The sequence below is a fragment of the Hyperolius riggenbachi genome, chromosome 5, assembly GCF_040937935.1.
Source record: "Hyperolius riggenbachi isolate aHypRig1 chromosome 5, aHypRig1.pri, whole genome shotgun sequence".
Classification (NCBI taxonomy): Eukaryota; Metazoa; Chordata; class Amphibia; order Anura; family Hyperoliidae; genus Hyperolius; species Hyperolius riggenbachi.
The window spans coordinates 130452668-130475238 of NC_090650.1; the positions used below are offsets into that span (position 1 = coordinate 130452668).

General features: G+C 45.3%; 1 protein-coding gene across 1 annotated transcript; it reads right to left on the reverse strand.

The window, feature by feature from the left end:
• Nucleotides 1–617: 617 nt before the first annotated feature.
• Nucleotides 618–17238, reverse strand: RPL14 (ribosomal protein L14). Its single transcript, XM_068236257.1, has 6 exons — nt 17155–17238; nt 13907–14008; nt 13713–13807; nt 7179–7278; nt 1938–1991; nt 618–716 (listed from the first exon to the last, which is right to left on the reverse strand). Exons 1-6 carry the CDS (start codon nt 17155–17157, stop codon nt 651–653), a joined length of 420 nt encoding a protein of 139 aa, XP_068092358.1. The 5' UTR covers nt 17158–17238; the 3' UTR covers nt 618–650.
• Between the last annotated feature and the right edge of the window lie 5333 nt (nt 17239–22571).

Sequence of the window (22571 nt, forward strand, 5' to 3'; positions counted from 1 at the left end):
ACTCTTTACTGACAAGGTACTGCACTACTGAATAACAGATTCAAACCAGTTTCCTATATCTGAGGCTTTGCCCTTAACGAGTACACTATCCAGCCAGTACTATAGTATACCTTATGTGCTGGAGAATGAATTTCTGATACAGTAAATGACTTTGCCCAGTCCCTTGAAGTTTACTATAAAGGTAGTTGAGGAGTTGGAGTTGAGGAGTCGGGGCAATTTTGGGTACCCGGAGTCGGTGATTTCATAAACTGAGGAATCAGAATCAGGAGTCTGATGATTTTGTATAAAATTCACAGAACTGGTATTAGACTAAGGAGTCTGAGCCATTTTGGGTACCCAGATTGGGAGTTGGAGGTTTCAATAATTGAGTCGGAGTATTTTGTACCGACTCCACAGCCCCGTATTCTACTGTCCGATCACCGCGTGGATCGATTCCCGGCTCGATCCCCGCGGGCGGACAATAGGCAAAAACTAAGCGATGATAAGCGCTGAGAAGGAAGAGCCCGCGGTGACGCACGGGAATCGATCCGCACAGACGAGAGGTGACGCGTTGGCTCGATTCCGTGCCGTGCCGTGTATGCCCGGCATAACAGGTCCTTATAAATGACACAGAAAAGTTTATAAAGCAGATTTTATTTGCTCAAGAGAGATTATGCGGATGCCTTGATTGCCTCCTTCTGGAGTTTCTTCATTTCATGTCTGATGATCTTGTTCCTCTGCAAAGCAAAAAGATAAAACACAGTAAGTAATATGCCTATACTGATAACATTGTTAGGCATTCCCATACATTATTCCTTGTTTCCATAGGAATCCTCAGTGCTTGGATTGATGTTAGATTTCTTGACATGCAACATGTTTTATGGTATACATTAGTTTAAAAAACAAAAAAAAGCATATTACTTGGTACTTTCACCACCAAAGAGTGAAACTGGTAAGATAAAACACCTAGAGGATCTTATAAAGCTGCCTTCCAGATGTTTGCTAGCCCACCGGGCAGTGGTAATGAGGCAGCTTAACCAGGTTTTTGGCTATACTCATAACCACAGCTGCTTTAAAGGGAACCAGAGATGAATGGCCTTTAAAAAAATGAAAAAAAGGTTATACATACCTGGGGCTTCCATAAGCCTGGATCGCTCCCACGCCGCCGTCCTCCGCTGCCTTTATCGCCGGCACCGGGTCCCATCACTTGCGGTGGATGCGGCTAATTGTACGCAAGAGCAGGGACTCCCTCCATATCTTTACGCATGTGCAGTACGGAGGGAGCGCACTGCGCTTGCGTCGACTGGCCGAAATGAAGGGACCCGGTACCAGTGGATAGAGGCAGCGGAGGACGGCGGCGTGGGAGCGATCCAGGCTGATGGGGTTGGAGAAAGCCCCAGGTATGTATAACATCTTTTTTCTGTCTCTGGTTATCTTTAAGAAGGGCACTGGAAATAGTTGTGCCACTCAGGTGCAGTGTCTTTCAGCTACATACATTTGTACAGGCTGAAAGGTTAGGACTAGGATGGTTTTAGACTAAAGAAAAAAAAAAAAAAACCTCCAGTTTAATAAAAGCAGCATTGCCAAAACCTGTCATTCCCAACAGCAATTCATGTTATGAATGCGCAGAAGACCCCATCTGACGCGATAAGTTACTGGGGCTGACTGCGGCTAACGGCAGACCGCAGAAGGACGCCGAGGGACTCACCTGCTTATGGGGCTGGAGGAAGCCCTGGGTAAGTATTGATTCTATCATTTGGTCTCTGGTACACTTTAATTACCTCCCCTTAAATTACTTACGCTCCAAGCATCCTTCCAACACAAAATTATAAGATAGATCTTTGGATGATAAAGTATTCAAATAAATAAGGGCAAGATATAGATGTGGCACATGCCCCCATGAGACTTTTCCTAAAACATTTACATTCTATTGTAGGTCATCTGAAGGTTAAGCTTACCATTTTCTTTGCCTTCATGACTTTGTAACGGTCAAAGTCAGACATCTTGGCTTTCTGCAAAAGAAAATATAGATTGCGGGAAATTAAGACATTTTAGAAATAAAAGAGCAACAATAGGGATTGTGCCTGTAACTCCACCACGTGGCACACTTGATGACAGAACAGGGTGAGGAATAGTATTACCGATTCCAGAAATTAGTGTGGAGCATAAAATATTTCATACAATTCTACATTGACCCAAAAAGGAAAAGAAATGATCAAAGCCACAAACTGCCAATTAAACTTCTAGCTAGACTTTGATTTGCTAAATGTTATCACCTTGAGCCAGTGGACATGTACAGAATTCCCAGCTTACAATGGCTCAGTATCAAAAAAGAGGAGAGTGATAAAGTGGATTTCACTAGCCCTCTGTCTGCACCAGAGATCAGCAGCTCCCGTCACATGATCTGAACAAACATCTTCAAAAATGCCTTCACAGAAAGGTCTATATGAAAACTACACCTGAAAACTCCACATATCACTCATTCAAAATTAGCTATTGGCCTTGCAGATAGGTGTAGGATTTAAATTGCCTAAAAGCAGCAGATTTTCAATGGGACATTGAGTGTTACAGACAATCTAGCACAAGTACAGATGTATCCCCAAACATCAGGCTCCTTTTCACCAATCCATCAAGCTGGTAAATCTTCAACCAACCGCAGCAGGACTTCATTTGCTCATTCACCCCATCCCTCCAGAAAAAGCTGCTCAACAGAGAGCTCATCTTAGGCCCGGAACCCACGAGGAGCGCTATGAAAAGCTGTTGCTAATGTAATGCTATGGGTGTGATCCCACTTGGGCGATGTGATTTTATAAAAAAAAAAAAAAAAATCCCCCATAGCATTGCATTGGCAAGAGCTTTTTCCAAATCACTAGCACTTAGAAAAGGCTGCTGGTGGGTTTGAGCCCTAAGAATGATTGTTGGAACATGCTCAACCAAAGGTGAATTTAGATGACATTTCATCCACATTACTATGTAGCTCTATACCCTGGGCACAAGCAGATTGCCATGCAGTGGGTGTTGTGAAATCCTGTCCTAAAAACACAAACTGACCGAATTCAATTATCTCCATTATCTTTAGTTGCAGCAAAACTTTTAACAGTATGTAGCAGCAGTAAAACAAACCTTATAGTGAGCCTAAAGGTGGCCATACACTACTCGATTTGGAGGGCAATCAACTACCCAATTCAATACAGTATTAAATCGGTTGGAAATCCGTGCCAATATTGGCCCAAAATTGGTTGCATGTATCGATTGGACATGTTGCAAGATGTGACGATGTTGTGGTTTGTCAGGTGCACGGCAGTTACCTGCGAGCAATATCAGAAAAAGCAACAAATGTAACACCTGGCGCGGCTCCCCCTTGTGTATAAACGTGATAGAATGAAATATATATTTATATATACACATATATTTATATATACATATACATACATACATACATACATATATATATATATATATATATATATATATATATATATATATATATATATATATATATATATATATATATATATATATATATATATATATATATATATATATATATATATATATATATATATATATATATATATATATATATATATATATATATATACATATATATATATATACATACATACATATACATACACACGTCCTATGCTGCCCACCACTCGGCACTCATCCGTCTTCAGATTTGCATGTATAGCGAAAATGGAGGACAGGTAATGCATAAATGCACACATACATGGGGGTGCAGAGACGAGACAGCGGTTTTGATTTCTAAAAGATTTCATGCTAAAATCTATCAGAAATCGGCCTGCAGTGTATGTGCAGCCGACAGATCTCATCAGAGAGAGATCTGTCTCTTGGTCGAATCTGCCCATCATCACTAGGTCCAGCACCTCAATTTTCAGCCACTATAACAACTCACAGCATTTAAAGCCCTAAACAGTGCACTGAAACCGCAACTTGAAGCCATCCATTTAGCTCTGGCCCCATTTCCAAATCTTTTATATTTGCCAACCAAAATATTGGGCAAGTCTACTAGTCAATCAGAATGTGTGACAAAAAGGCAGAGCCAATTGAGAAGAGATGAATCTTTGCTCATTTCTGAGTCCAAAGTTCAATGATCCAAAGAGAATGCTGCTAGCCATATGACCATGCATACATGAAAAAGTACAAACTACTGTAGTGCCCACACCTGTACCTTGCTCACAGAGCTGCAGAAACAAAAAGACAAAAAAAAACCCACACCACTTAGTGTCCACATATGGTGTCCAGAAGGCTCTGTGTCCTATAAAGCCTTCCTGTTCCTCCTACAGAACACCCCACTGGCTCCCCCGTTAGTTTCTGACCGATGCGTCGGAGACTGCTCTCTGCTGCTGCGGGAGGTTTCGGCAGTCTTCAGGAGCCTTAGTGCTCCCGAAGCTGTGCCACTCCATACTGGGCCTGCGTGAGCACGCATTCTCAGGTTGGAGCCGCCTGTCTTCAGGAGCACTTGGGCTCCCGAAGCCTCTCACAGTGGCAGAGAGAGCAGTCTCTGACCCATCGGTCAGAGACTAACAGGGGAGCCAGCGCTGGAACACGGGGACCATAGAAGGAACGGGTAAACTATAGGATCTAGAGCCTTCCCTCTCCTTAGGCGAGTATCTGATTTAATTTATACTACACACTCCCTTTAAAGAACAAGCGACAGTCATGTTAACCTAGAAATAAAAAACACACATATAAGTAGATAAATACTACTTCTACTTACATAACAGATGTATTGTGCTATCCACATAGTGATTCCAGTGAATTTTATAAAGGAAAAAGCAGAAAATCCTATTCTAGGCAGTGGCCATCTTGCCAAGCTAATGCTGACAACATATCCTCCCTGACTCTTGTTTCCCCCCCCCTCCCTTTTCTTGCTCATTGTGTATTCATTAGCTGCCCTCCTCCCAGAGTCTTCAGACACTCCCACTGAGGTGTATACTAGGAACTGCACTGTATTTTACACATCCAATCACTGAGTCACCTCAGCCTTGCTTGTAAACACAAGTAATCAGAGGGTGTTTCTGATAAGGAGCTAGGCAGGGAAATCATTGGAAGAGGAGGAATATATTATAGATAAAAAAAATCCCAGCGTTTAACTCTTTGGCACTGTTTAGCACTAGGGCCAGTGCTCATAAAGTATGTGATAACTCCAAACCATAATAGCAGAAAAAGTTTTGCAAGTTTTGAATGCAGGATTAGCATCTTTATACACTCAGACCAGTTGCTGTTAAAATGTGCAGTGTTCTCCCCAGAGCCTTTCAGCAGGGCGGAGCGCCCACCTGACTCTGCCCTCCGCCCGGCTGCCGTTTGCCCTGGTCTGTAGCAGAGTTACTTCCTCCTCTTGAATTATTACAGCAGCAGCGGCTGTCTGTGCAGCCAGCTCGCTGTTATTCAGGATGCTATCTCCGCCCTCTTCCCCAGCTCCCTTCGTAGTGTAGAGGGGCGGGGAAATCTCCTGTGAAGTTACACACAGGACAGATAAACTTGCACCGCGGGACGCCAGGCTCTATTCATTCCCGCAAGTCTCTTGTCACAACGGGGGAGGGGGGCTGTCTTGCAGCCGTTGCTGTGTGGCAAATGCCTTCTATATGCAGACAGAATTAGTTTAGCTTCACACACTTGTACTACCCTCACTAATGACTAATGTAGAGAGGAGAGCTGTAACATTGCAGAAGATTTCTGCTGCTTATAAAAAAGTGACATTACTGACCTTCTAGAAAAAAAAAAAAAGAAAAGCAGTTTAGCTGTAATCTTAGCTAAACTTGGAAAATACTTTTGGTTATTGCAGTCTAAACTTCAGAGCACTTTATTCAGCAGCCTCACGACGCGCGCGTGTTTGGGGGTGTGTGTGTTTTGGGGTGTGTGTGTGTGTGTAGTGTTTGCATGCGTGTGTGTTTTTATCCTGGGTTGTCCCCACCCATCCAGTAGTACCTGACCTCGGCACGCCGAGGTTTATGCGCATACACCATTACTCCGCGTGATAAAGGAAGGTTTGCGCGCGATCGGCCCGCGTTTCACACTTTTGTGACTCGACCCCCCAGTGTGACCCTCCCCACCCGGCTACTTTTTCATGCCACCCGGCTGGAAAAATATTCTGGGGAGAACACTGATGTGATTTTTATGGTGACAATACCGCTTTAAAGACAATTGAAACCACCTAGAACTACCTAGTCTTGTACAACTGTTAAAGGGAACCTAAAATAAGAGACATATGGTGGCTGCTATATTTCTTCTTAAGCAATACCAGCAGTCTGGTGTCCTGCTGAGCTCTCTGGCACCAAAACTGTACTAGTCACACACCTAAAAAAAAAAAAAAAAAAAAAAAAAAAAAAAAAAGCATGTGGTGGCAAATCCAGTCAGAAATGGTGATCTGCATGCTTGTTCAGGGACTGCGGCTAAACATATAGCTAAAGGATTCATCAGGAAAGCCAGGCAATGTACATGGTTTAAAAGGAACTAAATAGGTCAGCCTCCATATCCATCTCACTTTAGGTGTGCTTTAAGATGGTTTTTGGGTGAGGTGGCCAGTCCAGGCCATATTGGCCGAGAATGCAGCATGAGAACAGGGGTCCTACAAGTTCACTTAAAGTGTACGTGTGAGTTTAAAAAGTAAAAAAAAAAAAAAGTCACACCCTTCCCCTCAGTAGAGGGAAGACTATGGATAATCCAGAGGCTTCCCCATTCTCCCTCAAGCTTACCATCCCAGTGCGGGTACCCACTGACTCCATTCGACAAGGGCTTGTCGCTCCTGTGCTGTCCCATGCGGAAGCTACTTGTTCTTCTAGGGTCTTTAGCTCTTCTCGTGCAGCTTTTGAAATGACTCGCATCCCTATTACTTCCAAGATGAGCAAATCCATGTTGTGCGTGCCTGAGCAAAGTAAGCATACACTTGCTTTCGGGGAGTACTTGCAGATGCAAAAAAGGATGCATGAGACGCGTCGAAGAGCTATTCGACCAAGGAGTTCGTATAGCTTCAACCGCGGAAGGCACAGGAACTACAGGCCGGAGCGTGGACTATGGTATCCAGCGTATAAGTTTATATTGCGCTTTTCTCTTGGTGGACACAAAGGCAGTAGGAGTGTTGACCATGATCACAAGATCATAGCTTAAATAATTCACACCAGATATATAATTATCTATGAGCAAGGATAAGGGAATTGGCTTTATATAATTACCCTATCTCTAGCATCGATTCTCTTTGCCCAGTTTGTAGCAGTCCATTTCTCATTGATCTTCTCTTTTTCCCATGCTTTACGGACATATTTTTGGCGGGCACTGAAAAGAATTAGATTGAAATAAACATATTAAATACAGTTTAAGGTAACACTCAGTTTGTAAAAACAATTTAAAATTTACATTTCAAACGCAAACCAAAGTTTAATTTTATTTTAGGGTAGAGATTTTGTTACAAACTTTACTATGCCCCTCGCTATTATCCGTTTCTTACTCTGTACACTACAAAACAAGATGGTGGCTCTATATAAATTACTCATCATACATGTCCACCTTTGGGGACAATTTCAAGCACCTTATTTCTATAGTGCCATTATGCATCGCTTTACAATAAACAAGGTTACAGACAAGGCAATGAGCAACCTCATGTCAAAACAGGAAGTGTGGTGAAAGTCTTTGTGGACCGAGACAATAGCATTTCCCCTTTTGTAGGACTGGAAACTGGTAGACCCATATACTGGTGCTTTTTGTTATACCCCATCTTTTTGTCCGGCAAAAATCCAACTTGTGCTCTAATTAAGTTACAGCTCTTTGCAACATTTTTCATAAAAAGTGCAAAAAAAAAAATAGTTATGAGGCAGTTGCCTCATGTTTCAACTGATCAATGAAACAAATATTCTCATTTGTTGCACTATACAAATGCTCCACTTGTTTGCACCAGTCCTATGTTCCTGGTGCAAACAACCTAGTTTTAAAAAGACACTGAAGCGAGACTAAATCTCGCTTCAGCTCTCATATATAGCAGGGGCACGTGTGCCCCTGCTAAAACGCCGCTATCCCGCGGCTAAACGGGGGTCCCTTCACCCCCAACCCACCCCCCGCAAAAATTGGTCGCTAGGTTGGTCGTAGATTAGCCCTTCCTGGAGGCAGGGCTAACGGCTGCAGCCCTGCCTCCAGTCGCGTCTATCAGACGCGCATCGCCGCCTCTCCTCCGCCCCTCTCAGTGAAGGAAGACTGAGAGGGGCGGGGGAGAGGCGGAGATACGCATCTGACAGACGCGCGTGGGGCAGGGCTGAGGCGGCTAGCCCTGCCTCAATGCGGAAGCGCTCCCCCGCATTACGGAGGGGATTTGGGGGGACAGGGACCCCCGTTAAGCCGCAGGATGGCGGCGTTTTAGCAGGGGCAAAAGTGCCCCTGCTATATATGAGGTCTGAAGCGAGATCTATTCTCGCTTCAGACTCTCTTTAACCTGTCTATTCAAAAGATAGAAAATATACTAGTTAACATGGGCTTCCAAGGACAACCAAGGTGACGTGACATGATGAGATAAACATGTATGTACAGTGCCAAACACACACATTACTGTGCTGTGGTGCTTTTTTTCCCCTTCTGCCTGAAAGTTAAACATCAGGTATGCAAGCGACAGTTTCTGTCCAGGTCAGACTATGGCTTAAAGGAGGAGAACTGTAGTGAGTGTGATACGGAGGCTGCCATATTCATTTCCTTTTAAGCAATGCCAGTTGCCTGGCTGTCCCTCTGCCTTTCATACTTTTAGCCACAGACCCTGAACAAGCATGCAGCAGATCAGGGGTTTCTGACATTTTTGTCAGATCTGACAATGTTAGCTGCATGCTTGTTTCTGGTGTGATTCTGCAAGCAGATAGCTCAGCAGGGCTGCCAGGTAATTGGTATTGCTTAAAGGAGTCATCGGGCAGTCCTAAAGAAAATAAGTGCTACTTACTGGGGGTTTCCTCCAGCCCCAAGCTCCCAGCATGTCCCTCGCTGCAGCTCAATCCCGGTCCCCGGAGATGACGTCAGGGCAACCTCTAGGTCGGCCTGTCCTGCGCCTGTGGCGCTGGCAATCACCGCTACGTGGGCTGGAGCGCACTCCGCTCTGGCCCACATGGCGGTGATTGACCTGAAGGTCGCCCTGACGTCATCGCCGGGGACTGGGACAGAGCTGCGGTGAGGGACATGCTGGGAGCTTGGGGCTGGAGGAAGCCCCCGGTAAGTAGCACTTATTTTCTTTAAGACTGCCCGATGACTCCTTTAACCACTTAACATCTCAGTCGTTTTCAGCTTATGCATCTGAGCAATGTTCACCTCCCATTCATTGGCCTATAACTTTATCACTACTTATCACAATGAACTGATCTATATCTTGTTTTTTCCGCCACCAATTAGGCTTTCTTTATGGGGTACATTTTGCTAAGAACCACTTTACTGTAAATGCATTTTAACAGGAAGAATAAGAAAAGAAAAAATTCATTGTCCGTTTTCGGCCATTATAGTTTTAAAATAATACATGCCTCCATAATTAAAACCCACGTATTGTTATTGCCCATTTGTCACGGTTATTTCACCATTTAAATTATTTCCCTATCACAATGTATCGCGACAATATTTTATTTGGAAATAAAAGAGCATTTTTTCCGTTTTGCATACATCACTATTTACAAGCTTATAAAAAAAATAGAGAGAAATATTTCATCTTTACATAGATATTTAAAACGTTTAGACCCTTAGGTAAATATTTATGTGTTCTTTTTTTTTTAATAGTAATTTTTTTTTTCATTAAACATTTTATGTGGGCATTTTTGGGAGGGTGGGATATAAAAGTGTTTTATTTGGGGAAATATAGGTGTATTGTAATGGTTTTTTTTACATTTACTTGTAGTTTTACTTTTTGGCCACAAGATGGCAATCTCGAGTTTGTTTACATGACGTCACTCTAAAGGTGGCCATAGACTGATCGATTTGCCATCAGATTCGATCAACAGATAGATCCCTCTCTGATCGAATCTGATCAGAGAGGGATCGTTTGGCTACCTTTACAGCAAACAGATTGTGAACCGATTTCAGCCTGAAACCGTTCACAATCTGTTGTGGTGGTACTGCTGCTGCTGCCCCCGCCCGCCAGCATACATTACCTGCTCCGCCGGCGTGACTGCAGTCTCCCGGTCACCGCTGCTCTGTCTGCGCTCTGGTCTCCAGGTCCGGCATGCCTCACTTCTAGCCCGGCAGGAAGTTTAAACAGTAGAGGGCGCTCTACTGTTTAAACTTCCTGCCGGGCTAGAAGAAGTGAGGCATGACGGACCTGGAGACCAGAGCGCAGACAGAGCAGCGGTGACCGGGAGACTGCAGTCGCGCCGGCGGAGCAGGTAATGTATGCGGGCTCTATTGCGTCGGTCGTCGGGCACTCGAACGCCACTAGCGATGCGCTCTTTACCCGCGGGCGATCCACGGTTATTTTCCGCAAGGCACGATCGACGGGATCGGACGAAATGGATCGAAATTCGGCGTGTAGCGTGAACGATTGGCAGCAGATTCGATCCCAGTGATCGAATCTGCTGTCGAAACGGGCGCAAATTGGGCCAGTGTATGGCCAGCTTAAGCTCAGAAAGAGCGAAGCTTCAGAGAGAAGCTGTCGCTTTTTCAGCAGGGGGAGAGGAATCAGTGATCGGGCTCCATAGCCCGATACATTGATTCCGTGGCTACCGAATCCGCAGCCGGGAGTGCGCGTGCACGATCGGCCTCGGGAGCGCGCCTGTCCTTGACGTTTTTATACGTCAAGGAGGACAAAGTGGTTAAGCAATACCAATTACCTGGCAACCCTGCTGAGCTATCTGCTTGCAGAATCACACCAGAAACAAGCATGCAGCTAACATTGTCAGATCTGACAAAAATGTCAGAAACCCCTGATCTGCTGCATGCTTGTTCAGGGTCTGTGGCTAAAAGTATGAAAGGCAGAGGGACAGCCAGGCAACTGGTATTGCTTAAAAGGAAATCAATATGGCAGCCTCCGTATCACTCTCACTACAGTTCTCCTTTAAGCCATAGTCTGACCCAGTCTTGACCAGGACAGAAACTGTTTGCATACCTGATGTTTAGTTTTCAGGCAGATAGCTCAGCAGGGCTGCCATGTAACTAGTATTGCTTAAAGGAGTCATCAGGCAGTCCTAAAGAAAATAAGTGCTACTTACCGGGGGCTTCCTCCAGCCCCAATCTCCCAGCATGTCCCTCACCGCAGTTCTGTCCCGGTCCCCGGCGATTACATCATGCGACCTTCAGGTCAATCACCGCCACGTGCGCCGGAGCGGAGTGCGCTCAGGCCCACGTAGCGGTGATTGCCAGCGCCGCTCACGCAGGACAGGCCGACCTGGAGGTCGCCCTGACTTCATCGCCGGGGACCAGGACGGAGCTGCGGCGAGTTGCAGCGAGGGACATGCTGGGAGCTTGGGGCTGGAAGAAGCCCCCGGTAAGTAGCACTTATTTTCTTTAGAACTGCCTGATGACTCCTTTAAAAGGAAATCAATATGGCAACCTCCATATACAGCTCACTACAGTTCTCCTTTGCCGCCTGTCCCCCCGCCCCCCCATACATTACCTGAAGTAGGCTCTGGGTCCTCTTCTCCGCGCTGCACCGCATCCCGCACCGCATCCCAGCGTACACTGTCACTCCGTGACCAGGAAGTTCAAATAGAGCGCTCTATTTGAACTTCCTGGTCACTGAAGTGACACAGGAAGTTAATGTACGCTGGGATGGAAGCAGGAACAGAGCGGTGCAGCGCGGAGAAAATGCCCGGGATCCAGCGTCAGGTAATGCATACCTGTATCGGATCGGCCGCCGCTAGCGACACGCTCCCTACCCGCGGGCGATCAACTGTAATTTCCCGCACGGCACGATCGACGGACCGATCAGATTTCGGGAGGAAATCGGATTGGCGGGTGCGTTTAGCGCGAACGATTGGCAGCAGATTCGATCCCAGTGATCGAATCTGCTGTCGAAACGGCGGCAAATCGGGCCAGTGTATGGCCAGCTTAAAGGGGAACTTCAGCCTAAACAAACATACTGTCATCAAGTTACATTAGTTATGTTAATTAGAATAGATAGGTAATATAATCTCCAACCCACCCTGTTTTAAAATAACAGGCAATTGTTTGTGATTCATGGGGGCAGCCATCTTTTTGGTTGAAAGGAGGTGACAAGGAGCAGGAGACACAGTTCCAACTGTCCTGTGTCCTGATAACCCCTTCCAGCTGCACGCGCTAGGCTTCAAATGTCAAATTCAAAATGTAAAAAAAATAAAAATAATTGCACCAAAACAGCAGAACGAGCGCAACATCAGAAATCCCATCATGCTTTTCACAGCATCAGGGGAAAAAAGCCCGGGCAGTTTTCTTCTGTGCAGCTAAAAATAAGGCTTGTAAAAGAGAAACAAAGTTCTGATGCTGTGAAACTGTTAAAGAAACACCAAGCCTTTTCAGTGCTGCTAAGTCGATTTTTAGTCCGGAGGTTCACTTTAAGGGCACAAGAGTTCTCACAATGCTTAAAGTGGTGCTAATTGTCAGTGATAAACGAATGCTAGTTCACTGGCCAAACATGTAGATATGCAGCCTTGTCCAATTACCGCATGCTCTGACCTAAGTTGTCCTGCCAGGGGGATCGCTAGCTGAGCAGCGGCTGCTGTACGCGCTGGATAATTGGCTAAGGCGGGTGTTATCAGCCACCTTACCCGACTTTAACCACTTCACCCCCCCCAGTGCTAAATTTCTCCGTCCCTCTGCGCACCGCTTCACCCCCAGGGACGGAGAAAGGCGCACTTGTTTGTTTACTGGCTGGGAGTGGGCGGGGAACTCTCGCGCACACTCCAGCCAGCCCGCACAGCAGGTTACTAATTGGATGTTAGGAACAAGCGTTCCTAAATCCAATTAGCCTCGCCGATTGCGAGTAGAATGAAGACGGCTTCAAACAAATGCCGTCTTCATTCAAAACAATGCAAGGTAAACAAACTTGCAGCCCGCGATCGCGCGCCCCCGCGACCCGCGCACACACCCCGGCTCTGCAGTACAATGATTGGTTATGGGGACTCTCCAGTCCCCAATAACCAATCATAGTACATCAGTACAGTAATGGAAGCAGCGCTGAAAGGGAAAAATCGCACTGGTGTTTCAGGGGTAAAACCCCTCAGTTGTGAAATGGTTAATCATGCCTGTGAACGTAGCCTTAGAGGCTCACAGAAGTCAGGCAGCTGACACTTTATTAGAGAACGACAGTCTCCATATTCCTTTCACTTCAGGGTCCCTAAGGGCTGGTTCACACTGCAAAGAGCTTGCTAATACAATGCTATGGGTGATTTTTATAAAATCCTGTCGCTCAGATGAGAACACACATAGGATTACATTAGCAAGTCCCCATCTCTCCCTCTATATCGCTCTGTCTCTCTCTCTCTCTCTCAAATCCCCCATCTAGACCAAATGAAATCTAGGATCTGGCTTCTGTGTATGTGCTCTGTACACAGTCCTGTTGGGCAACACTCAGCTGAAATTGGGTTGCCAAAACCAACCTGGAACTGACAAAGGAAGGGGGGTAAGAGAATGTGTGTACATAGCTTGCACAACAGCTTAGAATATATGACGCAGCTTAGGATTCATTACACATACCAAGAAATGAACAGTTCTGATTGGACTGAGCCATTGATCATTCACAAGAGGCAAACTAAACCCAGCCATGCACTTATCCAACATATATTCACCTGTGGGGAAACTTGATAACAAAGTCTGTAAGCTGCATGCACTTGAATGGCATGGCCTGTCTTCTTACACCGGTACATGGGCCATCTATGAGAGCCTGCAGATAGAACACACAATTGTGATTTGGTGAGGAATAAATATCACATCTTTTAGACAGGGCACAATTGCATGCCTCATGATCCTCTGTATAACTTACCCTGTTTTGGTCAATGACGTCCACGATAGCCACAAGTTTACCAGCGTGGGGACCAAAAGAGACGTAGGCAACGCGGCCTATCTGTACGTAGCGCTTGAACACCTGCAAGAAAAATTACAAGGTGTAGCTTTAGTAAAATTCTGCACACAAGGATACTAATAGCAGCTTAAAATATAATCATAAACGTTCCCTGCATTGTTTATCTGCTGTAAGAGCATTGAAATCTTCCACAGATAATTAGCATACATGGCTGACTGCAGTTATTAAACTTGCACACACGGTGCAATTTCCTGTCAGACTGATGGACGAATTGATAATTTATGACAGGTCCGATCAGATTTCCGATTGTTTTTCTGATTGATTTTCTAATCACTTCTATACAAAATTGATCAGAACGATCGGACAGCAGATCTGTCAAATTATTGATTAGCCCATCAATCTTATGGGAAATTGTATTCTGTGTACCAAGCAATACATATATAAAACAGTCAATGGGGCACAGATTTATAAATATAGCAGGCAAGTCACAGAGTCCATACAGTGACAGAAAAGAGCACACAGGGAAGAGGGCCCTGCCAAAATGGATAACAACCTATGGGGCGGGGGAGGTTGTAAGAACAAAGGGACGGCAGGTAAGCAATAAACAGATGGACCTTTAACCTCCTTGGCGGTAATCCTGAGCTAGGGTCGGGGCGGAAAAGCGCAGCTAAGAGCAGTAATCCCGACCTTTTCTCGGGGTAGCCGCCGGAGACTGTATGCAGAGCAATGCACACAGCGGGAGAGTTTCTACATACCTCCCGGGGATCCCGACGTCGGCTGGCATTCTTATTCCTCACCTCCGAGGCTCTGCTTCCTGCTGTTGAGATCGCCGGTTCACTTTAGAGTTGCAGCGCCACCCAGAAGATGGAGGCATAACTGCAGCGCTGGAGCCAGCACGATTTTTTCCAGATTTTAAGGTCTAAAAAGGCGCAAAAAAAATTGCAACGCTTTTAGAGCCTAAAATCCGGAAAGAATAACACCAAGGGGGTTAAAGCTTGCTTGAATGAGTTGGGGGCAAACCTTATGGTGGGTAGGGATGGAGTCCCATAGTGTAGGAGTTGCTCTGGAGAAGTCCTGTAGCCTTGCAAGTGATGCAAGGAGTGGACATCTGTAGAGTGTTGGGAGTTGTGAAGAGAGCAGGTTGGGGAGAATCTCTGAATAAACCTGTAGTATGTGCCTATTCTGTCACTCCTCAGGGCACATTTCCAACAAAAAATGGATTTGGTGGTCTGATAAACTATATGCAGACGCCTTTTTGGATGTGGAAAACAGACCTCTGGCTGTTTCACACCAAAAAGTGATAGATATTTAGCAAGTAAATTCTTAGGGATTTTTATCTATGCTTTTGCTTTCCTACCTCACTATGGAATCACAATTGCTTCAAAAATGCTACATTTGTGATTTTATTTTTCCAAAAATCACTCCAGTGTGAAAACTCACAGGAATACATTATCCAATTGCTTTATTTTAAGACCCCAGTGATTGGGAAAGTGCTGTTGGTGTGAAATGGCCTTAAAGGTGGCCATACACTTATAGATTTGCAGCAGATTCAACCTTCAGATTTCTGTCAAGTCCAATCTCACAGGAATCTATCTGATGTGTGCCACACACTAGGAACAGACTTCCAATAGATTTCACAATAAAATCAATCTAAATGCATTATTGGACATTAGATTCAATGCAACTCTATGAGCCATCGATCTGCTGCCAGCAGATCGACCTAGATTTTCCATCCTGTCAGATCAAATCAATCAAAATCAGCCACAAATCGATCTAGGAATCTCAGAAATCGATTTCTGATCAATTCTATAGAATCAATCGATTGCTGAAATCGACCAGTGTACCCTTAAAACCACTGGTAATCAGAAAATCTTTAGGTGTGAAACAGCAGGGGGTTTTCCTTTAGCATTTGGAGAACACTTCCTATATGGATTAAACTTCACTTATGTAGAAGTTAGTAAGCGTTGGGCAAAAGATAGTTTGTTGGAAAGCTTATAGAAAATCTTTGCACAAACAGAAGAGCAAATGGACTTTTTCATAACGTTGCTATTTTCAGATTGTATACATTCCAAAAGTGGATCAGAGTGCCACAGTGGGAACAGAACTTGGGCTGTTGCACACCAAAAAGCATTGGATTATTAGCAAGCAAATTCAAAGTGATTTTTACTTCACTATCTTTCTACAGAACTGCAATTACTTTGAAAATGCCTCAAGCAGCACTTTTGTGATCATCACTCCAGTGTGAAATAACCCATAGGAATAAATTATCCAAGTGCTTTTCATAACGCTCACAACTGGAAAATTGTGAAATGCGCTGTTGTGAAATGGCTCTATAAAGGTGGTGCTCAGGGCAGCATGGTGGCGTTTAGTGGTTAGCGCTCTCGCCTTGCAGTGCTGTGTCCGCAGTCCGAACCCCAGCCAGATCAACATCTGCAAGGAGTTTGTTTGTTCTCCCTGTGTCTGTGTGGGTTTCCTCTGGGCATCCCATAAAACATACAGATAAGTTAATTGACTTCCCCCTAAATTGGTCCTAGACTATGCACTACTTGATACATACATATATGACTATGGTAGGGACAAGATTGTAAGCCCCTCTGAGGGACAGTTAGGGACAAGACAATATACTCTGTACAGTGCTGCGTGATGTTGGCGCTATATACTTTAATCACAAAAGCTCTTTTGGTGTCAAACAGCAGCAAGATCCATCAGACTACACATCACCAAAGACTGTCATTGCAGAAAAATGTTACTTTTAATGTATGCATCATGTCTAAGATACTCAATTTTTATAATTTAATAAATGGAACACAATAGGGTAAATGGAAAGGAATTAGCCTGGAGGGGACGGCAGCTGCAACACTTGATTCTCTCCCTGGAAAACAGGCTCACAGCACAGAGGAACACGAGAGGCCGAGTCATGAGCACTGCTAGTCTGCTACACCAGCACACGCCTCGCTCACAATTCTACAATGGCCTCTCCTGATCCAGGCGAGAGCTGCTAGTGTGCGCCCTCCCGCTTACGTATAGCACACATGCCGAACTCTCCGGCCTACGTTCCTCATGCAGCCCGCCGCTCTACACACAGCTGCTCGCTCCGTGTGACGCTACACACGCTGCGCCCGCTCCTGCACCTCTATCCCGGCGTCCCAGCCAAAGAACAGCCCTTACTGTAACCCCCAATACCACGAGCACATCCACACGCTACTCACCATGATGGCGACGGCGAGCAGAAAGGAGGGAGCAGGAGGAGCGCTTACCGGATAACCCGTCTGCCCCAACCAATGGTAAAAAGCTACGCTGTCGTCACCAGCCCTAGCAACTAACAGGCAGAGTCAGAAGAATGACCCGGAAAGAAATGAAGACTTTTGTATAATCTGATTGGCAGCTGGCTGAGTACGTCAGTGCAGCGCCACACACACACACAGAGTTTACCCACAGTGTGAGGCAGTAAAGCTAAATGTTCTTTGAGGGGACATGTTGCAGGCGTTAGTCAGAATAATATAAAGCTGACCTCTGAAGTAATATGTTCACTGAAGTAGGCTCCCTTCACACTGCAGCCATTCTGTTCTAGGCACAGAACATGTATACATATCACACTTTTGTCATGGCGGGCTGTACAGGACTCAAAGCGCCACAGCTACAGCCTGCTCAGTAGACTGTAGCAGTGTTAGGGAGTTTTGCCCAAGGTCTCCTTACTGGATAGGAGCTGGCTGGTTAACAGATAATATAATAACAACACAATGCAATTATATTTCAATGGTACTATCACATTGGCTACTTTACCCAGGACACCTCCTGGATTTGAGGTCCCGGTCTACAACCTAAGTTGGCGTTTGGAAATCCCGTCCACGGGGCTTTGGGCAGTGGGTACAGTCCTGCTCTTTTTCCGCCTCCCAGATCAGATTGGTTGCTGCTACTAGTGTGTAAATGGCGAGAGTGACAGGACTGATGCAAAATGGCACTCACCAAATGAATGGCAGGCTACAATGGCAGCAGGACACAGCTATGCAGGCAAAGCAGGAATGACACTCAGGACACAGCTCCAGGGCACATGGGACACTGGTGATCAGTCTCCAGTCAAGGGTAATCCACTGTCTGTACGAGGGAGAGTGATTCAAGACAAGACAAGACAAATAACATTTATATTGCGCTTTTCTCCTTGCGCGCTCTATTGGCAGTAGCAGTGTAAGGGAGACTTGCCAAAGGTCTCCTACTGAATTAGTGCTGGCTTACTGAACAGGCAGAGCCGAGATTCGAACCCTGGTCTCCTGTGTCAGAGGCAGAGCCCTTAACCATTACACCATCAGCCAACTGCCATCAGAGTCTAGGGACACAGCTGCAGGGCACAGGTAATGCAAACACGTTGTGTGCAAGGCTTGTAGATAGTAAACAGAGGCGCCAAGAGAATAAAATAAGCTAAAATACTTAAAAATGCTCGGAAGTGTGGTGGTGGACTTACCTCCTAAAAACAGACACAAAACTGATTTCAAAAATAACATACATTTATTGACAAATTCCCCAAAATTGTTGCAACGCGTTTCGCTGGTGTAACCTGCTTCATCAGGCAATAAACAGTGGTATGTAACTGTAAATCAGATACAAAAGGGCTACATCAGATTCATATACTTTAAAAGTGCTGCTAATAAAAATAACAGTAAGGCTGTGTAAACTATGCAAATACATCATATTCAATTGTCATTGTAAAAAGACACTTGCTGGTGTTGTGTAATACTATCAGTATTCCTGGTGAACGAGGTGTAAGAGATGGATAATACCTGTCTCCAATTCACAAAGACTAATACTGTATGTGACGGGAGGGGGAGATAGGAACCAATATATGTGAGTATATAGCATACCTCCCAACATTTTCTCATCAGAAAGCGGGACACTTAGGCCACAGCCCCACCCCCCCCCTCCCCCAGTCACGCCCACCAAAAACATTTTTTTAATTAATATTAATCCCTAAAACTAAATGAACAATGCGGGGAGGGGGGGTGAGGGTGGCCGTGTGTGGGGTGGAGGGTGAGGGTGGCCGTGGGTGGGGAGGAGGATGAGGCGAAAACAAAATGATTGAGGCGCCAGCCGCAGCAATGCGGTATGGGTGGCCACCATTACATTCCTCCCTCCCTTCCTTCTAATGTGCCCTCAGTGTCCCCCCTGCTTGCAGAGTAAAGTGCGCAGCGGAACAGGCTGTCATTTAATCTTACCATTGCTCCTTGCGTACCGGCATCTCATCTGGCTCTTCTCGGCTTCCTGCTTCCTGTGATGTCACAGGAAACCGAAAAGAGCCAGATGCCGGTACGCAAGGAGCAATGGTAAGATTAAATGACAGCCTGCTCCGCACTTTACTCTGCAAGCAGGGGGGGGGCACTGGGGGCACAATAGGAGGAAGGGAGGGAGGAATGTAATGGCGGCCACCCATACCGCATTGCTACGGCTGGCGCCTCAATCATTTTTCCCCCTCTCTGCCCAGCCAGCCGGGACACAAGAGGGGCAACGAGGGATAGCAGGAGGGCCCCCCCAAATTGGGACAGTCCCGCAGGATTCGGGACAGTTGGGGGGCCTGATAAAGTGAGGCCAAAATTAATAAATAGAGAAAGCTTGAAAAGGGAAACAAACTAAAGTTAATCCGTGATTGATCAGAATTTAAGGAGTGAAGAGAAGCAAAAATAAATAATAAGCTTACCAGTATATTGTCAGCGTTGCACCAGGCAGATGGTTCAGATGGATTACATGAACAACTGGAGAAAGTCTATTAATTAACTTTAGTTTGTTTCCCTTTTCCAGCTTTCTTTATTCATTTTGTCCTCGCTATATACTCACAGATATTGGTTCCTATCTCCCCCTCTCTTGTCACATATGTGAATTGGAGACAGGTATTATACATCTCTTACACCTCGTTCACCAGGAATACTGATAGTATTACACAACACCAGCACAAGTGTCTTTTTACAATATGACCATTGACTATGATGTATTTGCATAGTTTACACAGCCTTACTGTTATTTTTATTATCAACACTTTAAAAGTATATGAATCTTATGTAGCCCTTTTGTCTCTGATTTACAGTTACATATCCCTGTTTATTGCCTGATGAAGCAGGTTACACCTGCGAAATGCATTGCAACACTTTTGGGGAATTTGTCAATAAATGTATGTTATTTTTGAAATCGACAGTTTTGTGCTTTTAGGAGGTAAGTCCACCACCACACTTCCAAGCATTTTTAAGTATTTTATCTTGTTTTTTCTTTTGGCGCCTCTGTTTACTATCTACAAGATTTGTGTCCACCCCTGGTGGTGGGGTGTTATATCCCCCCTTCTTTTCCGACTTCTTTTCCACCCCTGGTGGTAGGGTGTTATATCCCCCCTTCTTTTCCGACTTCTTAATCCTGAGTGATCCAATCGTATTGTAGAGGTGGCACACCTTACCCTGGTGTGGGTGCTATGGCCTGTGGATGCTGAGCCCAAACATCCAGAATTATAACAAGCAGAAAGAGTCCAGGTCAGCACACCATTGGAAGATTCAAGTTTCTTCAATTTATTGCTTCATAAGCACATAGATATGACAATTGTTTCGGGGCCAACAACGGGTCCCCTTCCTCAGACAGTGCAAACAAACAATACACCCATTGTGCACATCAAATATATACTCTATGAGGTGGAGATCCACCTACGACAATCAGAACAATAGCCCCTCCCATCATTTCTGTTTCAGATGTAAATAAACAATGCTGCACATCCCACTACAAACAATCAAAGAGTGTCATAGCATTGAAACACAAATGTTATCAGAGGTTATCTGTACCTGCACAAGTCTCACATGATCAATGTCCCAATTCCATGCAATTTTGCTGCCAATCAGTGGTGCAACCCAGAGTCGCGCTTACTCACCCACATGTGTCAATCAAAATCCATCAGGGTGGGAATCCACCTCATAGAGTATATATTTGATGTGCACAATGGGTGTATTGTTTGTTTGCACTGTCTGAGGAAGGGGACCCGTTGTTGGCCCCGAAACAATTGTCATATCTATGTGCTTATGAAGCAATAAATTGAAGAAACTTAATCCTGAGTGAGGACAGGTCTAATCTCACCTGCATTTACAGTGGTTGCCTTGGAGGTAACCCAGGTTTGTGAGTATCTCTCACACTTTCAACATTCACTCAATACCAGTACATACTACACTATATTAGGTTCTTGGTGCTCCTTTTATGTACGTTGTGTGCAAGAGGCAAAAAGGTAGATATTTGTGATGACGCTCCGACTCCTTTGACCAGCACAATGATATGTGCAGTGCTGCAGGTAGCTTTTTCCAACAGGTAGTTGACGTAACACCGCCACTGTCACCTGACCCTCTTCTCCACGTGATTGGAGCAGATATCTGTCACTCAAGGTGTTGCCTCCTTCTTCCTCCATGCTCAGCACATGCAGGCTGTGCTTTAAACATTATTTCAGAAAGGAAAGACGGTTACATTGTGATCGCTGTGGGAAATGTGGCAAAAGGGCAAATAAGCGAGCTAAAGCATACATTATACATATAGACTATAGAGTAAGATGAGCTTATCGTTCCCTTTTGTTTGCTGCAACTTAAGTGCATTATGGAATGGGAAATTAGCCATATGCTGGTGCAGAGCAGGATCATCTACCAGGCAACCTAGGCAGGTGTTTGGGACCTAGTGGGTGTCAAGGGGCCCACCTACTACCGTCTTTGACTTCTCTCTACTTCAGCTTACCACCAGGGGGCACCAAATCTACTACTTTGCTTAAGGCCCCATTACATCTTCATCCATCTCTGTGCTGGTGTATCAGGAATATTTCTAGCCTCATCTGAGCTTAGTTATGTGTTAGGTGCGTGCCATGATTAATGCCAGGCGGGCTGGCCAAGCTTCGTAGTACCAGGGCCAGGCTGCTGTATAAAGTCAGTCTATGTACACATCCCTATTGGCTTTCTTCCAACTTACACACGGAACAGAGGATTTACTTATTAAAAAGGGCAGCTAGGCCAGAAACTCTATTCTTTATAAGCAGTCAGTAGTTGGCACGCTGGCCTTGGTTTTGGGTTTAATGTCCATGTATTATATTACGATGACCAGAGGTCCTGCTTTACCTGAGAAACATCCTGGATTTAGAGTAGGTTCACACTTGTTCTAAAAACGTATCCGTGGCTCCGGTTTTTAGCCCGGATCAAACCGGAGCCACGGATACCAATGATAAAAATAGCAGCCGCCTTCACTTAAAAAAAAACAACAGATCCGTCTGCGTTCAGGGGGATCCGTTTTGAAAACCTGAACAGACAGTCCGGATTTGCAGTATTTTACATGGAGCCGGATACACGGAAGGGTAGTGAAAATTAATGCCAAAACGGATCCCCCTCAACACAGGCATCTTTTGACACAGAAACGGATCTGTTTTCTGTATCCCAGGGGAAGGGGGACGGAATGCTGGAGCGGGGTAGCAGGCAGGAAGAGGGGGCAGCGCGGGGAGGGCAGTCTCCCCCCTCCCTCTCCTAGGCCCCCCCTTCCCCGCTCCCCCTCAAGCTAGTTTCATTAATTAAAATCCATAAAATCATAGTAGCAATGTATAAAAGGCGAGCGGGGAACTTGCTTGCATTCCACCGCTCGCCGT